This window comes from Carassius gibelio, chromosome B4, assembly GCF_023724105.1.
Source record: "Carassius gibelio isolate Cgi1373 ecotype wild population from Czech Republic chromosome B4, carGib1.2-hapl.c, whole genome shotgun sequence".
In the NCBI taxonomy this organism is placed as follows: Eukaryota; Metazoa; Chordata; class Actinopteri; order Cypriniformes; family Cyprinidae; genus Carassius; species Carassius gibelio.
In genome coordinates this window covers 17,719,920-17,735,198 of record NC_068399.1, presented here as the reverse complement: position 1 = coordinate 17,735,198, position 15,279 = coordinate 17,719,920, and the positions used below count along the sequence as shown (strand labels likewise).

General features: G+C 37.7%; 1 protein-coding gene across 1 annotated transcript; it reads right to left on the bottom strand.

Moving 5' to 3' along the window:
- Positions 1-6,837: 6,837 nt before the first annotated feature.
- Positions 6,838-14,336, bottom strand: btg1 (B-cell translocation gene 1, anti-proliferative). Its single transcript, XM_052554557.1, has 3 exons — positions 14,160-14,336; positions 13,524-14,047; positions 6,838-9,995 (listed from the first exon to the last, which is right to left on the bottom strand). The coding sequence occupies exons 2-3, from the start codon at positions 13,666-13,668 to the stop codon at positions 9,592-9,594; spliced, it is 549 nt and encodes a 182-aa protein (XP_052410517.1). The 5' UTR covers positions 13,669-14,047; positions 14,160-14,336; the 3' UTR covers positions 6,838-9,591.
- Positions 14,337-15,279: the final 943 nt, after the last annotated feature.

Here is a 15,279-nt window from a genome sequence, read left to right as displayed (position 1 = left end):
GCAGGGATCTTCTCTATGATATGATTTCCTCTTTTTATTATTTATTTTATTTTCGATTCTACTTATTTATTTGTATTTGTGTTGCACAAATTGTCTGATTTGGTGGGCAAATGTTTTTCAAATATAAGTAATAAACTGTATTAAAACACTTAAGTTTTATGTTCTTAAACACTTTTCATTTGGAATGATTTTTTAACAAGGTTTTTAAATACATTTACATATTAAGGTATTATAAGGTATTAAGTTATTAATTAGTATTATTTTTATATTAAGTATCAAATTGTATTAACTATTAAGGTATTGTATTAAGGTAAAATTATTATTAATATTATTATTATTATTATTGTGTGTGTGTGCATGTGCGTGTGTGTTTGTGTGTCTGTGAGCACAAGTTCTTTGCAGACACATAACCACTTGATCTCTCACGATTGAAAACTAGACCATTCTCACGCAAACTCACACATCTTGGAATCAGCCTCACGGATGTAGAAGCAAACTATTAAACGAGCACTAGAAGGCAGGTTAACACACCTCACTGAAATGCTCCAGAGGATCCACCCCTCTAAAATCTCAGACATGGTCTCCATAAATGAGAACAAACTGAATAAAACCATCATAAAAATAAGCATGGCTGCAGGAGTAGCCAGAAGGAGAGCAAAAAAACAACAGCTTTGCCATGAAAGAGGAGAAGGAATGTGTGTGTGAGAGAGAGACAGATTTATAGGTCTGTCAGTAGCAGAAGGGATTTCACTCATGATCTGGCAGGGAAAACTAGGCCAGGAAGAGCAAGGCGGTATGAAGCATTGCGTGATGAGCGTGTCCAAATGTATAGTCGTGTAAAAACTATAGATATGGAGCCTGACTGAAAGTAAAAACATTCAGGGCATATCACGTGCAGCACGCCAACACACACATTGTGGTCTTCGCCCACTTTTTCAATTCAAATCATATCAGAACCAAAACTAAAACACTGTACTGTGCAACTCGGACATATACTGGGGCCCAAAAGTTTGAGATCACAAATGAAAATGCTTATTTATTAATACAAAATCGTACACTCTGAATTATATTAGGGTTGACGACAAATAAGTGTGTCCACACTACAAAGCATATAAAAATTTAAAAAGAGGCACATTTTTTTAATTCTTTCATAAAAACTTTATACCATTTCCAAGACAATTTTAAATGGAATGACAAAAAAAAAAAAAAATGTCACGTGGTGTAACCATAAAAAAAAACTTTTCCTACACCTGCGCACACACATCTTAATAATTGTTTTAACAGAGTTTTTTAATGTATTGTTAAAGTAAAAAGTGCTTTACTAATATCATGAATAATTTTAATTCATATAGTAAACATGTTTAGTTTTTGGCAAGTCGCACCACATGACATTTTAAAACATGAACAAACCAAAAAAAGTCAAATCTGATATTTTAGGAGATTCACTCACCTTGACACAATCATAAGGGTCTTTATAGTCCTTTCTATGATATTATTTCCTTTTTTAATTTTTTTGCACATCATAACTTTGATCTGGTGGATAAAGGTTTTTCAATTATTGATAAGCATTAAACTGATACTGTTATTATTATTATTATTATTTGATATTCAGTCATTTCGACTGATTTTCAACTTACAAATATCATTAATTATTTCATAAATATCTTCTAGTTGCACCACTTGACAATTTTTTACAGCACCAAGAAGGCAAGGGGGTATATACTATATTATATCCCAGATTTTTTAATGTGGTCTCAGATTTACGGACTCATACAGGCCAATGATATAAAACCTCATAAATGTGTGTTATTTGACCATATTGACCTGCTTACGTCATTCATGCTGCTTTGTAGCAGCTTACAAGCCCTGAATGTCCCAATCTCCTACGCATGTGATGTGCTCATCTCTGCAGTAATCATTGCACATTACAGCAATCAGTCCTGGTCTCTATGACAGCTATTACAATCACAGCTGCCCAGGCGTCTATACGTGTTATGATCCACGGAGGTTCAGTAATAGATGTGGTTTGCGCACATTTGCGAAAAAGCTCTCGCAAACATAAGTCGTACAGCCTACGCGTTCTTTCTGTTCACACATCACAGCATCTAGCACCTTTTCTGAACATTTGTTTGTGTTCATTCAGTAACATTTGAGATGGCAAACTGGGATCCATTACAGCTCTGCGCAAATGTTGTTTATCTGAGGCTGCGCTTGCAGGGTGAATTAATTGAACCGTCTGAGTAAATTAGTTACTAATCGGTCTCGGAGGCATGAAAAAATGCCCCATGTTACTCATTGATAACAGCAAGCTGCTTTTCTGGGTCAAGGCTGCACGGCTCCGAAAAAAATAAGCAGTCTGGATCTAAAAGCTGACATTTAGGGAAGCCAAATGATGTGCTTACTTACACAATAACACTGTTTTTGTTCGAGATAGAACCACTGAGGAAGAGTTTTGCGCATTTTGCGGTAAAATGTAATATTTAGTGCTGTCAAACACAAGAGAAAACCATCCCTGGCTTTCAGTAAGGAATTATTGAGATACAACTCAAGCTCTCATAAGATCTTCATCTTGCATCTTGTTTTAAAAACGCAAAGAGAAGTGTTAATGCGCGTGCAGTTTTGTTGTGATAAGGTTCAGCCTTAACACGGAGATGGTTTCACACAATGCTGCAAGGTTGCAGCACAGCATGTCTTCCATTGTGGTCATTCTCTCTTTTTCTGTCATTCTCAGCTGTTACAGGTTTGCGGTGTGCATTTCAACAGAAAACAGGAAACAGCTGAAGCATGTATGCGAGTTCTCGGAAAACACAAACATGTGCACTTATTTGCAATCGGAGGGCTTTAAATTTGCCACGTGCTAATCTTACTGTCGTGCTCATTCTTTATCACCTTTACCCATCTGATATGTCATAAACAGATAAAGTTTCTAATTAGTTTCAGAGTACATCAAAACAGTCTGACCAACAAATTCAAAAGAATAGGCTTGGCTGCTGACTGGGGCGAACACCCAGGGGATGTTTACCAAGGGTTAGGCCTTCCTTAAACACCTCGGTCAACATCAGGCCAAAGTACAGCAAATTCACACACAATAAATCTTTTAAACTCTGATCGGTACAAGAACATAATGCCACTTTTGAGCCAGAGACAAAATAATAGCTGAAATTTACAGTACTGTTATAAACAATCTAAATGGGCGAAACACATGAGATCTGCCAAGATCATGTCCAGGCAACATTGCACCCTAAACCACTTATACATTTTGCATAAAGAAAATAAAGCCTATTTTAGGGCCATTAAGACTGTTTGCATTTTTACATTATTTCAATGAAATTATGCACATTTTCCATCACTATTCTAATTATCATAATGCAAAAAAGTTATTTTAAGTACAATGCAAATTTAACACCTATACACACACACACACATGCAAACACACACATATATATTAATTTTATATTATTTTAAGCAATTTCCCATTTGCTTACTATCCTTATTCTGACATAAATTCAAAATCTTGATATTTAAATGATATTCAATAAACCATTACAGTATAGTAATTATACAAAAATAAATGTTATGTGTGTGTGTGTATATAAGTGTTAAATAAAAGTGTTGATCTAACTGACAGATATTCCGAAGAAAAATAAATACAAAAATATGACCTGGATATGTTTCTGTGAGATTTGCCCATATGTGTGAGAAAATGTGAGAAGAGGTTGGCATTTATATTTCTCTCTGGTGTTGCCGTAATGTTTTAGTGTCTGGTTATCTATTCCCTTCTCTGAGTCAGCAGTTAACCACATTCACCACAGGCCAGAGACCTTCAGAAAGAGACCGTGAGCAAGAGAGGCCTTGTAAAAAGTACCCAGCTATTCTGAGCATGTCTCTCTGAATGTAAATGCATGAACATACATTCCATAATAGAAACAGAGAGAGAGAGCAGAATGACATAAAGATCTGGAAGATCCCTAAAGGATGAACACTTCAAAAGAGACCTTTACATTCACTAAAACTAAAAATGTGGTGGTGTTTTGAAAGAAATTAAGACTTTTAGCAAAGAATCCTGAAAATGTGTTACCACACAAAAATGAAATAGCACAACTGTTTTCAATAATGATAATTATAATGTTTCTTGAGCAGCAAATCAGCATATTAAAATGATTTCTGAAGGATCATTTGACACTAAAGACTGGAGAAATTATGCTGAAAATACAGCTTTGCAATCACTGGAATAAATAAATTTGTGAATATATTAAAGTAGAAAACGACTATTTTAAATGGCAATATTTCACAATTTTACTATATTTTTGATTAAATGAGAAACTTAACAAAAAAATCATACTGACCTGAATCTTAGTGTAAAAGTAAGTGTGCTTATATTGTTATTTTTTGTTATTACTAATTGTTTCATCAGAATACTTTGAGATTTTTTATTTGAAAATTAATCAACATGATTTTTATAATATCTTAGTATTTGGTTTGTCTCTCTTTTGTTTAATGACTGCAGTATTTGAGCTGCATGAACTTCACTATAGCTTCTTTCCAAATCATAAAACACCTTAGACTTTTGAACCCTACAGTGCATATATATATATATATATATATATATATATATATATAGCAAAATGTATAGACAAACTGAATACATATCAGCAGGAAAGAGCAGTCGTCTCCACTGGTGACCCTCACTATCACTTAACTTATCTCACATAAACACTAAAGATAAGATAAGTGTAAAAACAACAGAATAACAGCAATGTTCTTGATGCTCACTTTATATAATACTCTGCAGACAAACATAAAAGGCTATAAAAACTTATTTTGAATGGCGCAGAATACTTCTTTTGTGATATGCTGGAGCCTACACAGAAAAAAGAATACATCTTGTGTTTCCTTTCATATGTATAATTAATAAAAAGAATAAGCACATACTGCCAGTTCTACAGAAAACACTCAGTCTGTTCTGTGGGATTGAAAGCGAAGAACACCTGGCAGGAGCAGAAAGAGTCTGAAAAAAAGAAGAAAGAGTGAGAGAGAAAAGGAACCAGGTGAGTCTCTCCCACAGTGACAGAGAGACTGCAGTTTCCTTCCAGCTGCTTTCACTCAGGTCCTCTTTTGTTGTGGCCCTACGCTGCAGATTAAGAACTTGAGGGTGGTTGAGCGCCGAAAGGCAGATGTGAGAAGAAAGAGGAACAAACGGAGCCCACACAGTGTGGAGAAACACACACACACACACTTACAGCAAATCCACAGCTGTTTTTAACTGTGAATTCTAGCATCTAAATACAATCTCAAGCTCTGTTTTCCATAGGTTTGTGATGTTTACCGCATATACTTCCTTGGAGACCCAGGAACACTAGAGCACTTTGGACGGAATGACTTAAGTAGAGTATAAAACAAGCAAGGCGACTTCTGGCAAGGCCTGCAGGTAAATAGATGTATTGGACCTGTTTGAATCACATGACAACCACACCCAAAGAATTTATGTCCCGTTTCGAACACTGTTGCTGCTTTCCAAATGTTCAGACAACTAAAGATCACACGAACAGCCATCCAGGTCTTTTCATGCTCCCTTTTGTAATACTCATCTTCTCCCAACCCCCATCTCAGTCTTTGTCCACTGAATCGAAATACCCTCCAATTCAGAGCGCTACCAAGCAACTCATGAAAACAGAAGCTTGGGAATTGTGAGAGTCTTTATTTTTATTTTTTTAATGGAGTCAGCATTTTGAAACCGTACACATAATGCCTTGTATTTGATCTTTTGCTCTTGCTAGAGACACTGATCCTTCCAAACCTGCATGTTTTCCCTTCCTAAACACAAAAGAATGCATCGATACAGACAACTTTATGTCATTTTCAAGCTTTATGTTAGAAGAGCACTATATGGAAACAGTAGACTTGAAGAAAGCTAAGCATTAGCATTCCCATTTATTTTAATGCTAGCTACTCAGCTAGCACAACATCCCTGAAAGTAGTTATAAACTTTTCTAAACGTCCCTCAGTTTAAAATGAGGGTTTTCTCATGATCCATAAATGTCATGTATTCAGTAACTCCATAACTGCAGGGAAATTATGATAATTCACTCATTAGCATGACAATGACACACTGACTGTACTAGCAGCTATTCTGAGCTATAATGTCAAATCTCAGTATGCAGGGAAAAATACCCAAACATAAAATCTATTAAATACTTTTAAGAGCCAACTGGGGAAAAGGGGCATTGCTAAAACATCTTCTGAATGAAATATTAGCAATATGCTAAACAATAGAAAAGGCTTGTTTTTGGTCATGATGGTGTAGTTACAGCACCTATATAAGCAGGGGCTAACTGCTAACTAGCTAAATTTGACCACTTGGGCTAAAGGCTTGTTCACACCAAGAAAGAGAACTATTGGACTTATTAATTATTAGAAAGATAACTATTATATTAGCATCCACACCAATACACAAGTTGCAGTGTAATGTCATCTGCCACTTTATATGCTCATGCTATTTAAAGTTGTATGGATTCTGACTGGCTGTTAATGTTTTTAATAAGTAACGATGGGCATTTATAATTAACTTTAAGCAGGTTAATGTCTAATATTTTTCCAAGACATGCTCTACTGAAGTCTATACAGACTTCCTTTCTTTGTCTTAATGCAGGAAAAAAAAAAAGAACATCAAGGTTATGTTATTACTAATGTCTGGCATATAGATGCATACTCAGGTCTGTTATACAAAACTATCCCAGTGCAGTTATCTTAAATATCTTCCAAAAAGCACAAGGAATTACCTAATGTACTGTGATTGTGAGCATGTTTTAATAAAGAATAAGACCAGGTCCACGGGGAAACATTGCCAAGATAGGAAATCTTTTATTACAGAGAAAAAAAACTTTTCTTCTAAAATATAGAAATCTGTACAACTTCCGCACAATCAATTTACATGAACTGTACAAATTTACAGCAGTTCATCACAACATACCCAAGAATGAGGAAAAGAATGAACACAAGAGATGTACAGACGAGAGAAATCACAAGATACAGACAGCTTTATCTTGGGTTGCTCAGAATTTTTTCTTTTTCTGTTTTTTGTTTTAATAAAAAAAAAGAAAGAAAAGATAATAGAAAAAAAAAGGAAAGTCTATCATCACAGAGCATGGAAACTGATATATTTTTTTACCAAAACAACTTTGGTCCTCTCCAACACTCCTAACACAAATGGCTTCACTTATGAAAGAGGAATTCATGTTAAAATATGAAATACAAAAAGGAACACGTCTACACACAGCAAAATATCAATTATTGGCACTTCCCATATGTATGGTTATGTACTTATTCTACCATATGTTGTACAATAACAATACATTCTACAAATATGGAACCACCTCAGATGTGAAAGTGGCAATAACGTGAATCACTTCTGAAATAACCGACATAAATTCCCAACCCAATCATTCCCTTCTGTTTTTCACATTTTAACCTGCACATCCAAAAGGGTTTCAATGAATGTCTGTGGCCTGAGCTTGGCAATACATTCCAATTGAGACGCGTCTGTCTCAAAGTCACATAACTTCAAAGTTAAACCTATTAGTGCATTTCATGTGCTCTTGCCTCCGAGTAGACTTGAGTTTAGACTCACGACAATACTAAAAACTTGTGTGCAAACGCTTTCCGAACTGAAACGGAGAGTGGAAATGGTTTGCTGATGTTATTTCGGTGGAGGAGGGGGTAAAGTAGTTTAAAAGCTGCAGATCTAAAAAGCACTCGATTTGTCTGTTCCAATTTGGTTACGATCACCAGAATGAGGTTAAAAAGCTTTACTATTAAAACCATCAGGCGAAGGGGCCCGTCTGTCTGAGTTCAAAGCATTCAGAAGGGTGGGATGGCGAACTGCATCTAAAATATCAAGGTTCGACCCATACTTAAAACGTCAAATTTATTTAAAAACGCCTCTCCGCTTCTTTAAAATGGACCAAAACAACATATAAAGGGACGGCAGTGCATCGACAACCCGGTGTTACCCATGGTCCTCTAGGTTCAAAAGTATTAGCACACATAGCACTGATCATCAGCACCTTGTCTCGGCAATTTATCGGCTGAGGCAAGACCAGCCCTTCGCACGCAAAGCCTGCAAGCCGCTTATTTCTACCCAATCGCACCAACGTAAACAGAATTGGCTAGAACCAGGAGAACTCTGCATGTCTCTTCCCGTCCCGACTCAGCCCAGTACGTAAGGCTCAGTAGGTTTTGGAGTGCGCTCAGTTTATGTGCTGGCATAAAACTCTCCTCCGGGCTGCGAGAAGGGGGCTGGAGAAGATTGTAGCTGCCCTGATCTGAGGGTCCTACCCCCTCCTTCGCCAGGCCAAGAGAGGGAGGTGATATGTTTTGTCGGCGCACTCCTAGTTAAGACTGAGACAGATGACGACTGGCTGGAAAGTGTGTCGGGAGACCCTCTGTAACAAGCGAGCATCACTGGCCCTGCAATTCTGCGATAAGATGGGAAACATTGGTCAGATTTTCGATGCCGTTCTGTTGTCTCTTGTCACGTACTGGCCTTAGACAGAGAACTAATCTCTGACAGCCTCAATCAGTCATTCAAGAGGTTAAAAACGGCTAGAGAGAACGACCCAGGATTAAAGCGCCTTCAGAAATATTGCAAGCAGAGAAAGCGAATTACGACACCCGAATGAGGAGGTACACGATGGAATGCAGCTGGGTCGATTCGAAACGTCATCCCACACAGTCTAAAATGTCAAAGTGCATTCAACGTCTTTTCTAAACCTGGCAGAAAGTAAAGACCAAATCTGTTCCAAGTCAACAAATACAATAACAAACTTTGCTACATATTTCATTTTGGTATGACGAGGGGCTTAAATAAATCAAATGTTTTGTTGCGTTGAGTTTTTTTTTTCTCTCTTTTTTGATGAGATTACATTCATCCAGGAGGGAGCCCCTAGAAAAAGCTACAAACATGAGAACCTTTGCATCACAGTGCCATTGACGGCTAGCGTGGGTAACAGTATGACACATGTATTCTATCGCAGCAGAGCTTGTTCATGTTGAGCTGAAGCCCAAAAGAAGGCCCGGGTGCATACCAGACACCAAGAAAAGAGACAAAAGTACCGCTTTGTGGTCCAAAAATGTGAGGTTTTTAGCAAAAAAGAGGCTCGTAGCGGCTACTCTGGTCTGGCGCGGCTGCCGGTGGGTCTGGGCTTCAGCTCAACAGTGAACAGTGAAATGATAAAACAAGATTTGAGAGTAATTCCTTAACATTTTAGAGGGAGTTTACGCGATAACATAAACCGTGAAAGCGAAAGTGCAAAGTCAACATCGGCAGACGGTGGTGGAAAAAGCCGTCCCAGGACCGCCGCCGTAGGAGTGAGCAGGGGGGCCGGGCGATGTTTCAGGTCTTCATTAGCTGCCCCAGGGTCAAGCCTCTGGTAGATCCAACAAAATAACAGAACAGACAACCAAACGAGTGAGAATTAAACCTACGAGGTTTCCATCACCTGGACGATAGGACACATCCTGTTTTTTTCCTTCTTCTCCTTTCTTTCTTTTTTTTTTTTTGTAATTTAAAAAAAAAAGACTTCCGTGACCCATTTAGCTGGACACAGTCATCATGTAGGGTTTAGCAGAGCTGGTGCGGCCCATAACCAGTAGTTCCTCCTTGCAGCTGATGTGACTGTCCACCATCGGGGATACCTGGGCGACAGAAGAGGCGGGGTTGCTGTTTCCAGTGGAGACGCTGGGGTTTCCGTTGGTGCTGGGATGGGACTCGTAGAGCACGCAGATCGAGCCGTCCTCTCCGATACGGTAGGACACTTCGAATGGGTCGACCCACAATGTGAGCTCACTGGGAAGCAGCAGGTAGAGTTGCTGGATGCTCAGGCCGATACGCTGGCCAGCCTGTCCAACCAGAGGGTCCATCTTGTGGTTGATGCGTATGCAACGATACCCAGAACCTTTGTTGGGACGGTCTGGGAACCAGTGGTGTTTGTATTGCTCTGTAAGAGAGAGATGGAGGAGGAAGTTTTGTAATCTTGCATATATAAAGTATTAAATAAAAATTATTGGTCAACAAAACAAACAAAAAAAATTAACATTACATATATATATGACATTAAACTCGTTTATTTGATCGAAATGTAGATTTTTCTGTGAAACTTGCACTTTTTTTACGGATTCATAGATATTAAAATTCTGGATGCCAAGTCATGGCCACTATTACAATTCTGTGTTAGTTTCTATGTTATTTCTATAAACAATCAATCGTCGAACAATTAAAGTAAAATCAATCATTTTTATTATAGCTATTAATTCTAATGTACATTAAAAGGCATTCATTTTAAGATATGGGGGAAAAAAAGTTATTGAAGAGCAATTAAAATTGATATAAAATATATATATTTTTTTACTTAGTTGGGAATGCACGGATATTAAAACTAAGTTTGTACTAATTTTTGCGTCATAGCCAAAAAGTTAGTCTCAAAAATGTACAATAAAATAAACGGTTTTAAATTACAAATGTAAAATTATAATGCTACATTTTGCAAAATTAAAATATAAATTTTGTGATGTTTAATGTTATATCTTAAACCATAAAATTGAGCATACTAAATTATTAGTGAAATTAAAGAACACGTTAAACTTTAGGTATAAATGAACATGCATATATAAATTTCCATCACCAGCTGAAAAAAAAAATGGCAGCTAAATAGTTCGATAAACAAACATTACAATTTATGTAACTTAATTATATTCATCCTTAACTACACCAAGACAATGGTTTGGGTTAGTTATTTGTTGTTTTAGCTTAAGTTCTAGATATGTTAATTTATAGTTTTAAAACCCAGCATTTGAAATAAAAATAACTACAGTAAGTTTCATTTTCATGGTTTTATTTGGGAAACATGGACGTAATTCAAGTAAGGACTTAATAAATAACTGCCGCACATACCCTAAACATAATAAATCAGGGTTTTAAAAAGAAAACACAAGTTCTGATAATTCGGCCTTGTGTTGTGGCAAAAAGTAACCGTAAAAAGGGGTGAGGACATTTTTCACAGTGTGAAATGATCGTTGGTAGAACACAGATAAACAACCATTAACCATCTGTGTTAGAAGCCTACGTGACAGAGAGAGAGAGAACCATTTGATTGCACAATCCCCTTTTGACCCGAGAGTCACAAAAATTCTTCAAACACAACCAGAGCAAAAGGGTGAAGTCCTGGCAGAGCAGCTGGAGAGGGAGGGACCATCCTCTTAAAGACAAAGCGTCCTGATTTGATTCAATATTACAGCACCAAATGGATCAGCTTTGCTTTTTGCTGGTAAATGTTTGTGTCCACGTATTTCCAGCAAATTCATTATCTAAACATCAAATCATGACTTTTAAAAGTCCCAAGTAACACCCTACACAAAGGACTCATTTTCCGAAAAGAAAACGACTTCTCGCAATTGCGTTTTCTTTCCCTTCTGGCTCTGTGTATTGGGTGACAGGTGGAGAACAAGAGACAGAGGGATGGGTCTCAAGCCTCTTTGTGTGGCTCTGAAATAGGCCAGGCCCCCGCAGGCCACCTGTAGACCTGGGTTAGATAATGGCGCCTCTGTGCCGTCTGTGACGTGACGTCCCATTCTCCTGAAAGCCTAGTATACAATGATCAATGCAAATCAACCCACCCACAACTCTGGACGGAGCCCAAACCGCAACAATGCTCGTACTACGCAACTAAATGTTTAACGAAGTGAAAATGTTGCTGGTCAACATCCAAATAACATTGCGGTGGCTGTATTAGGAAATGTTATTTCTGAAACGAGGCCTGCTGTGAGATTGAGAATTAGGACAAAGCCGTGATGAACGTGTATTTAGTGATGTGATTAGAGAACAGGAAGCGGAGACAGATTTTCAGATCGATCTTACACAACACCTGTGTTTTCAATCTGGCAATCCTCTCTCAAACGCACATTTTAACTGTGTGGAGAAGGAACTAACCCACATTTATTATATTATGAGGAGTCTTTGTTCTATTGTGTGGACATATGTCGGGTTGAAAAGGCCGAGAATGGAAGGAAAGAGAAAAACTAAACAAGTCCACTGCAACAGTAATACGTCACGTGTAACAAGCAGTCACACATCCTCCCTTCCTCCACCGACGGCCATTTTGTCTGACTGGGGCCTCAACTACATTTGTTTACAAACAGCATTTAGTAACTGCCTGTTCTCAACGAAAACTGACCATTTAGAGTTTCTCATCTGACTTCGAACACTTTTATTTGTGTATAACGTAAACTGACTTGTATTACCATTCTAATATTATTGTTAGTCAATTTTATGTTTGATTGTTATTTTACTGCTTAACCACATATTTTTATTCTAATTTATTGTTTTCTAAATCTTAATAAAAACCAGGAAAACAACGGGTGGCTGGAATAAATCAAGATAAGGACATTAAAAGAACGCATTATTTTTATGGCTAACGATTGACAATATAATGATTAAAGGATTCCACTATTGTCTTTGAGCATTGTTTTCAGTCATACGATCAAATATTTGGTTAAGGAAAGTAGCATAAGATGTAAAAGCCAGTGATGCAAATAAAATTATTGTTAAGTGAATCATTATGTTATTCTATTGTCTATTCAGCTTGTTGCGGTCAATTTTAGTACGGTGTTTACTTACACGTTTATTACAATAAAACACAGGCACAGTGTGCAACATATCACTACTACCAGTATGCAAAAGAGAGACATCAACCCCACATCTGATATCTTCAGACTTGCTGTGCATTATGTAATTTACTGCCCACAACATATGGCACGCCATTTTAACATCTATTCCTTAAAACTAACTAGTATCTAATTATACATTTATTTTCTTTTTTTACATAACTACCAAGCAACTTAATATGAATTACCTTTTCTCAATTTCACTAATAACCAGTAACAGAAGTAGTACTTGGAAAAAAGGTAGTACCAACACTTGGAACAAATAAAAGACAAACTAACAAACAACAAGTCTATTTAATATAACTACTGGTCAGTTATTGGGACGGTGACTAGCAACAATCAAAGACAAATGCTAATAGGTCATTACTGCAATAAGTTTTAATGGCTAGAAAGCAAGTCTATTCTATGTAATTTTAACAACAACAAAAAAATAGTTTTACTGAATTAATGTTAAAACGATTTGCCACATGAAACAGATTTTTTTTTTCTTTAACGAACTGGATAAATAACCCGTCATTCAACTGAACTATTAATTACGAGATAGATTATCTTTGTATACACAAAGCACACACATACATATCGGCCTTTTTCAGTCGTTTTTTTTTTTTTTTTGGTCGCTGTTTTCAGCTGTTTATCTTCGTGCGCAACGCGTCCGCGCGCTTCCGCTTATATGTGACCAAGCACATAAAATAGCTCATAAACAGAGATATCGCTGTTTTTCCACGCTTCTCACAAACAAACGAGACAACTAAATAGAATGTATATATAATAATAAATTACATTCGTCTGTTCAGGAAGATACTTACCTGCCAGTATGTCCTGTAGAGTCTGGCTGAATGTCTGGAGCTGTCTGTCGTTCACATGTCCTTTAATCCGCATGAATCTCGACAGAAACCCGACGGCGGCGCTTATCTCTGGCTTCATCGTTCCTCGGGCACAGAGGGTATGCATTGAGAGGCTCCGGGTGCTGTATTGCCAATGCGCTTTTGTTTCCGTCTGCAAAATGGTCCTTGTTTTTCGCGTGTTTTATTTCTCTGATGCCTATGCTGAGCATTTATTTGTCGAGGCAGGGAAAATTCGGAGAGTGCTATGTGTTCCAGGACGGTACAGTGCTGTGACTTGGCTTGTTTTGTCCGACAAAACACATAGAAGTGGGCTCCACCCTCCTTCCCCGTCACTGTCCTCCAGCAGAGTAGACCGTACCGAAAGCGAGCGGCGCTTATGTAATGCCCCCGCCGCTACCAGCAGCGACAGCAACAACAACGAGCCAATCACGACGCTGACACGAGGTGACGTATGCGCGGAGGAGTGGGCTCGTTGCGTCACAACTCTAGAAATAAACAGAGCACGTGAAAAAAGGGCTGGATGATGGCTTCTAACTCTTTCCTCTGAACCACAACATACACTTCTCATGTACAACATCGATACATATAACTACTTACGCTATTTTTTAAGAGATGTACTTCTGCATTCCGTGTTAAACTCTGCTGTGATATTTGGAATTTCCCACTCTCTTCAAGGGGAAGGCCATAGGTAGTGTACTATAGTGTCTTCATACTCACACATGCACATCCCACACAACCACACGTTTTCTGATCAAACAGTGGGTATGTTTTAAGGAAGTCTGTTAGATCAGATAAAAGAAAGAAAAAAGAAAGGCCCACCTGAGAGGCGAAAACAAGCGTTGATAGTTTTTACTTTCTAAACATATATTATACATAGCTACACATTGTTAGATCCTTTTTTTTCCACTTTATTTGCAAAATTTTAAAATTACTCTGGCTTTAAAACTGCTGGCAAAATCAGAAAATACCCCCCCTCCACACACACACACACCAAAAAAAGGATGTCAAAACATTTAGCTTAAAAAAAAACAAAAAGAAAACGATGTTCTGTATACTGTAATTCGGTTGTAGATCCGTACATTTCCACGGTTTGTTTTCGTCCCTGAGAGAAACCTTGGCATTAGCAGAACAGCAGGTTAGGATGTTTGTACATGGCTATGTATTTACTAACCAGTGGGAATAAACCGCTGAAAGGTGTTTCAAAAGGACTACAGGGAACACTCTGACCTAATTCTGTTGCTTTTTCTGTTGTGGCCAAAGGCAAATCACCTCTGAACTACCATGTGCTGACTCAAGGCTCAACCTGGCCTGCCCTGCACACCTATCGTTCAATTACACAGACATCTTGGCTGGCCTAATAGCCGCTAATGTCAGTATTTAGCAAATAACTATTCTAACATTGTTGGGTTTCAAGCCTGGTCATCTTTGCAAATCTCTTTTAAAAAGTTAAGTATGTGCAGGTGGAACCTTGAAGAACGCAACACACAAGTCTCCTGGAAATCCGGTATAATCTAACCGGTCACATGATGACTTCAAAACTCCTGAGCTGTTTCTACTTTTGTGTGACATATGCATCAGAAGTTCAGCCAGTGGTTCGTGCGCGACGTCTAAAGCTGAGACTAGCATTAGGCTACCATTTAGACTGGCTCAAATGAACCAACAAAATATGGAAGCCTGACTATCTCAAAAAAATAGTTATACTGTGAAATAAACATAA

Excerpts from the sequence above, each read along its gene's own strand:
- btg1 (XM_052554557.1), bottom strand. The coding sequence starts at position 13,668 with ATGCATACCCTCTGTGCCCGAGGAACGATGAAGCCAGAGATAAGCGCC. Across the intron at positions 9,996-13,523 it reads TCTACAGGACATACTGGCAG|AGCAATACAAACACCACTGG; the intron begins GTAAGTATCTTC and ends TCTCTCTTACAG.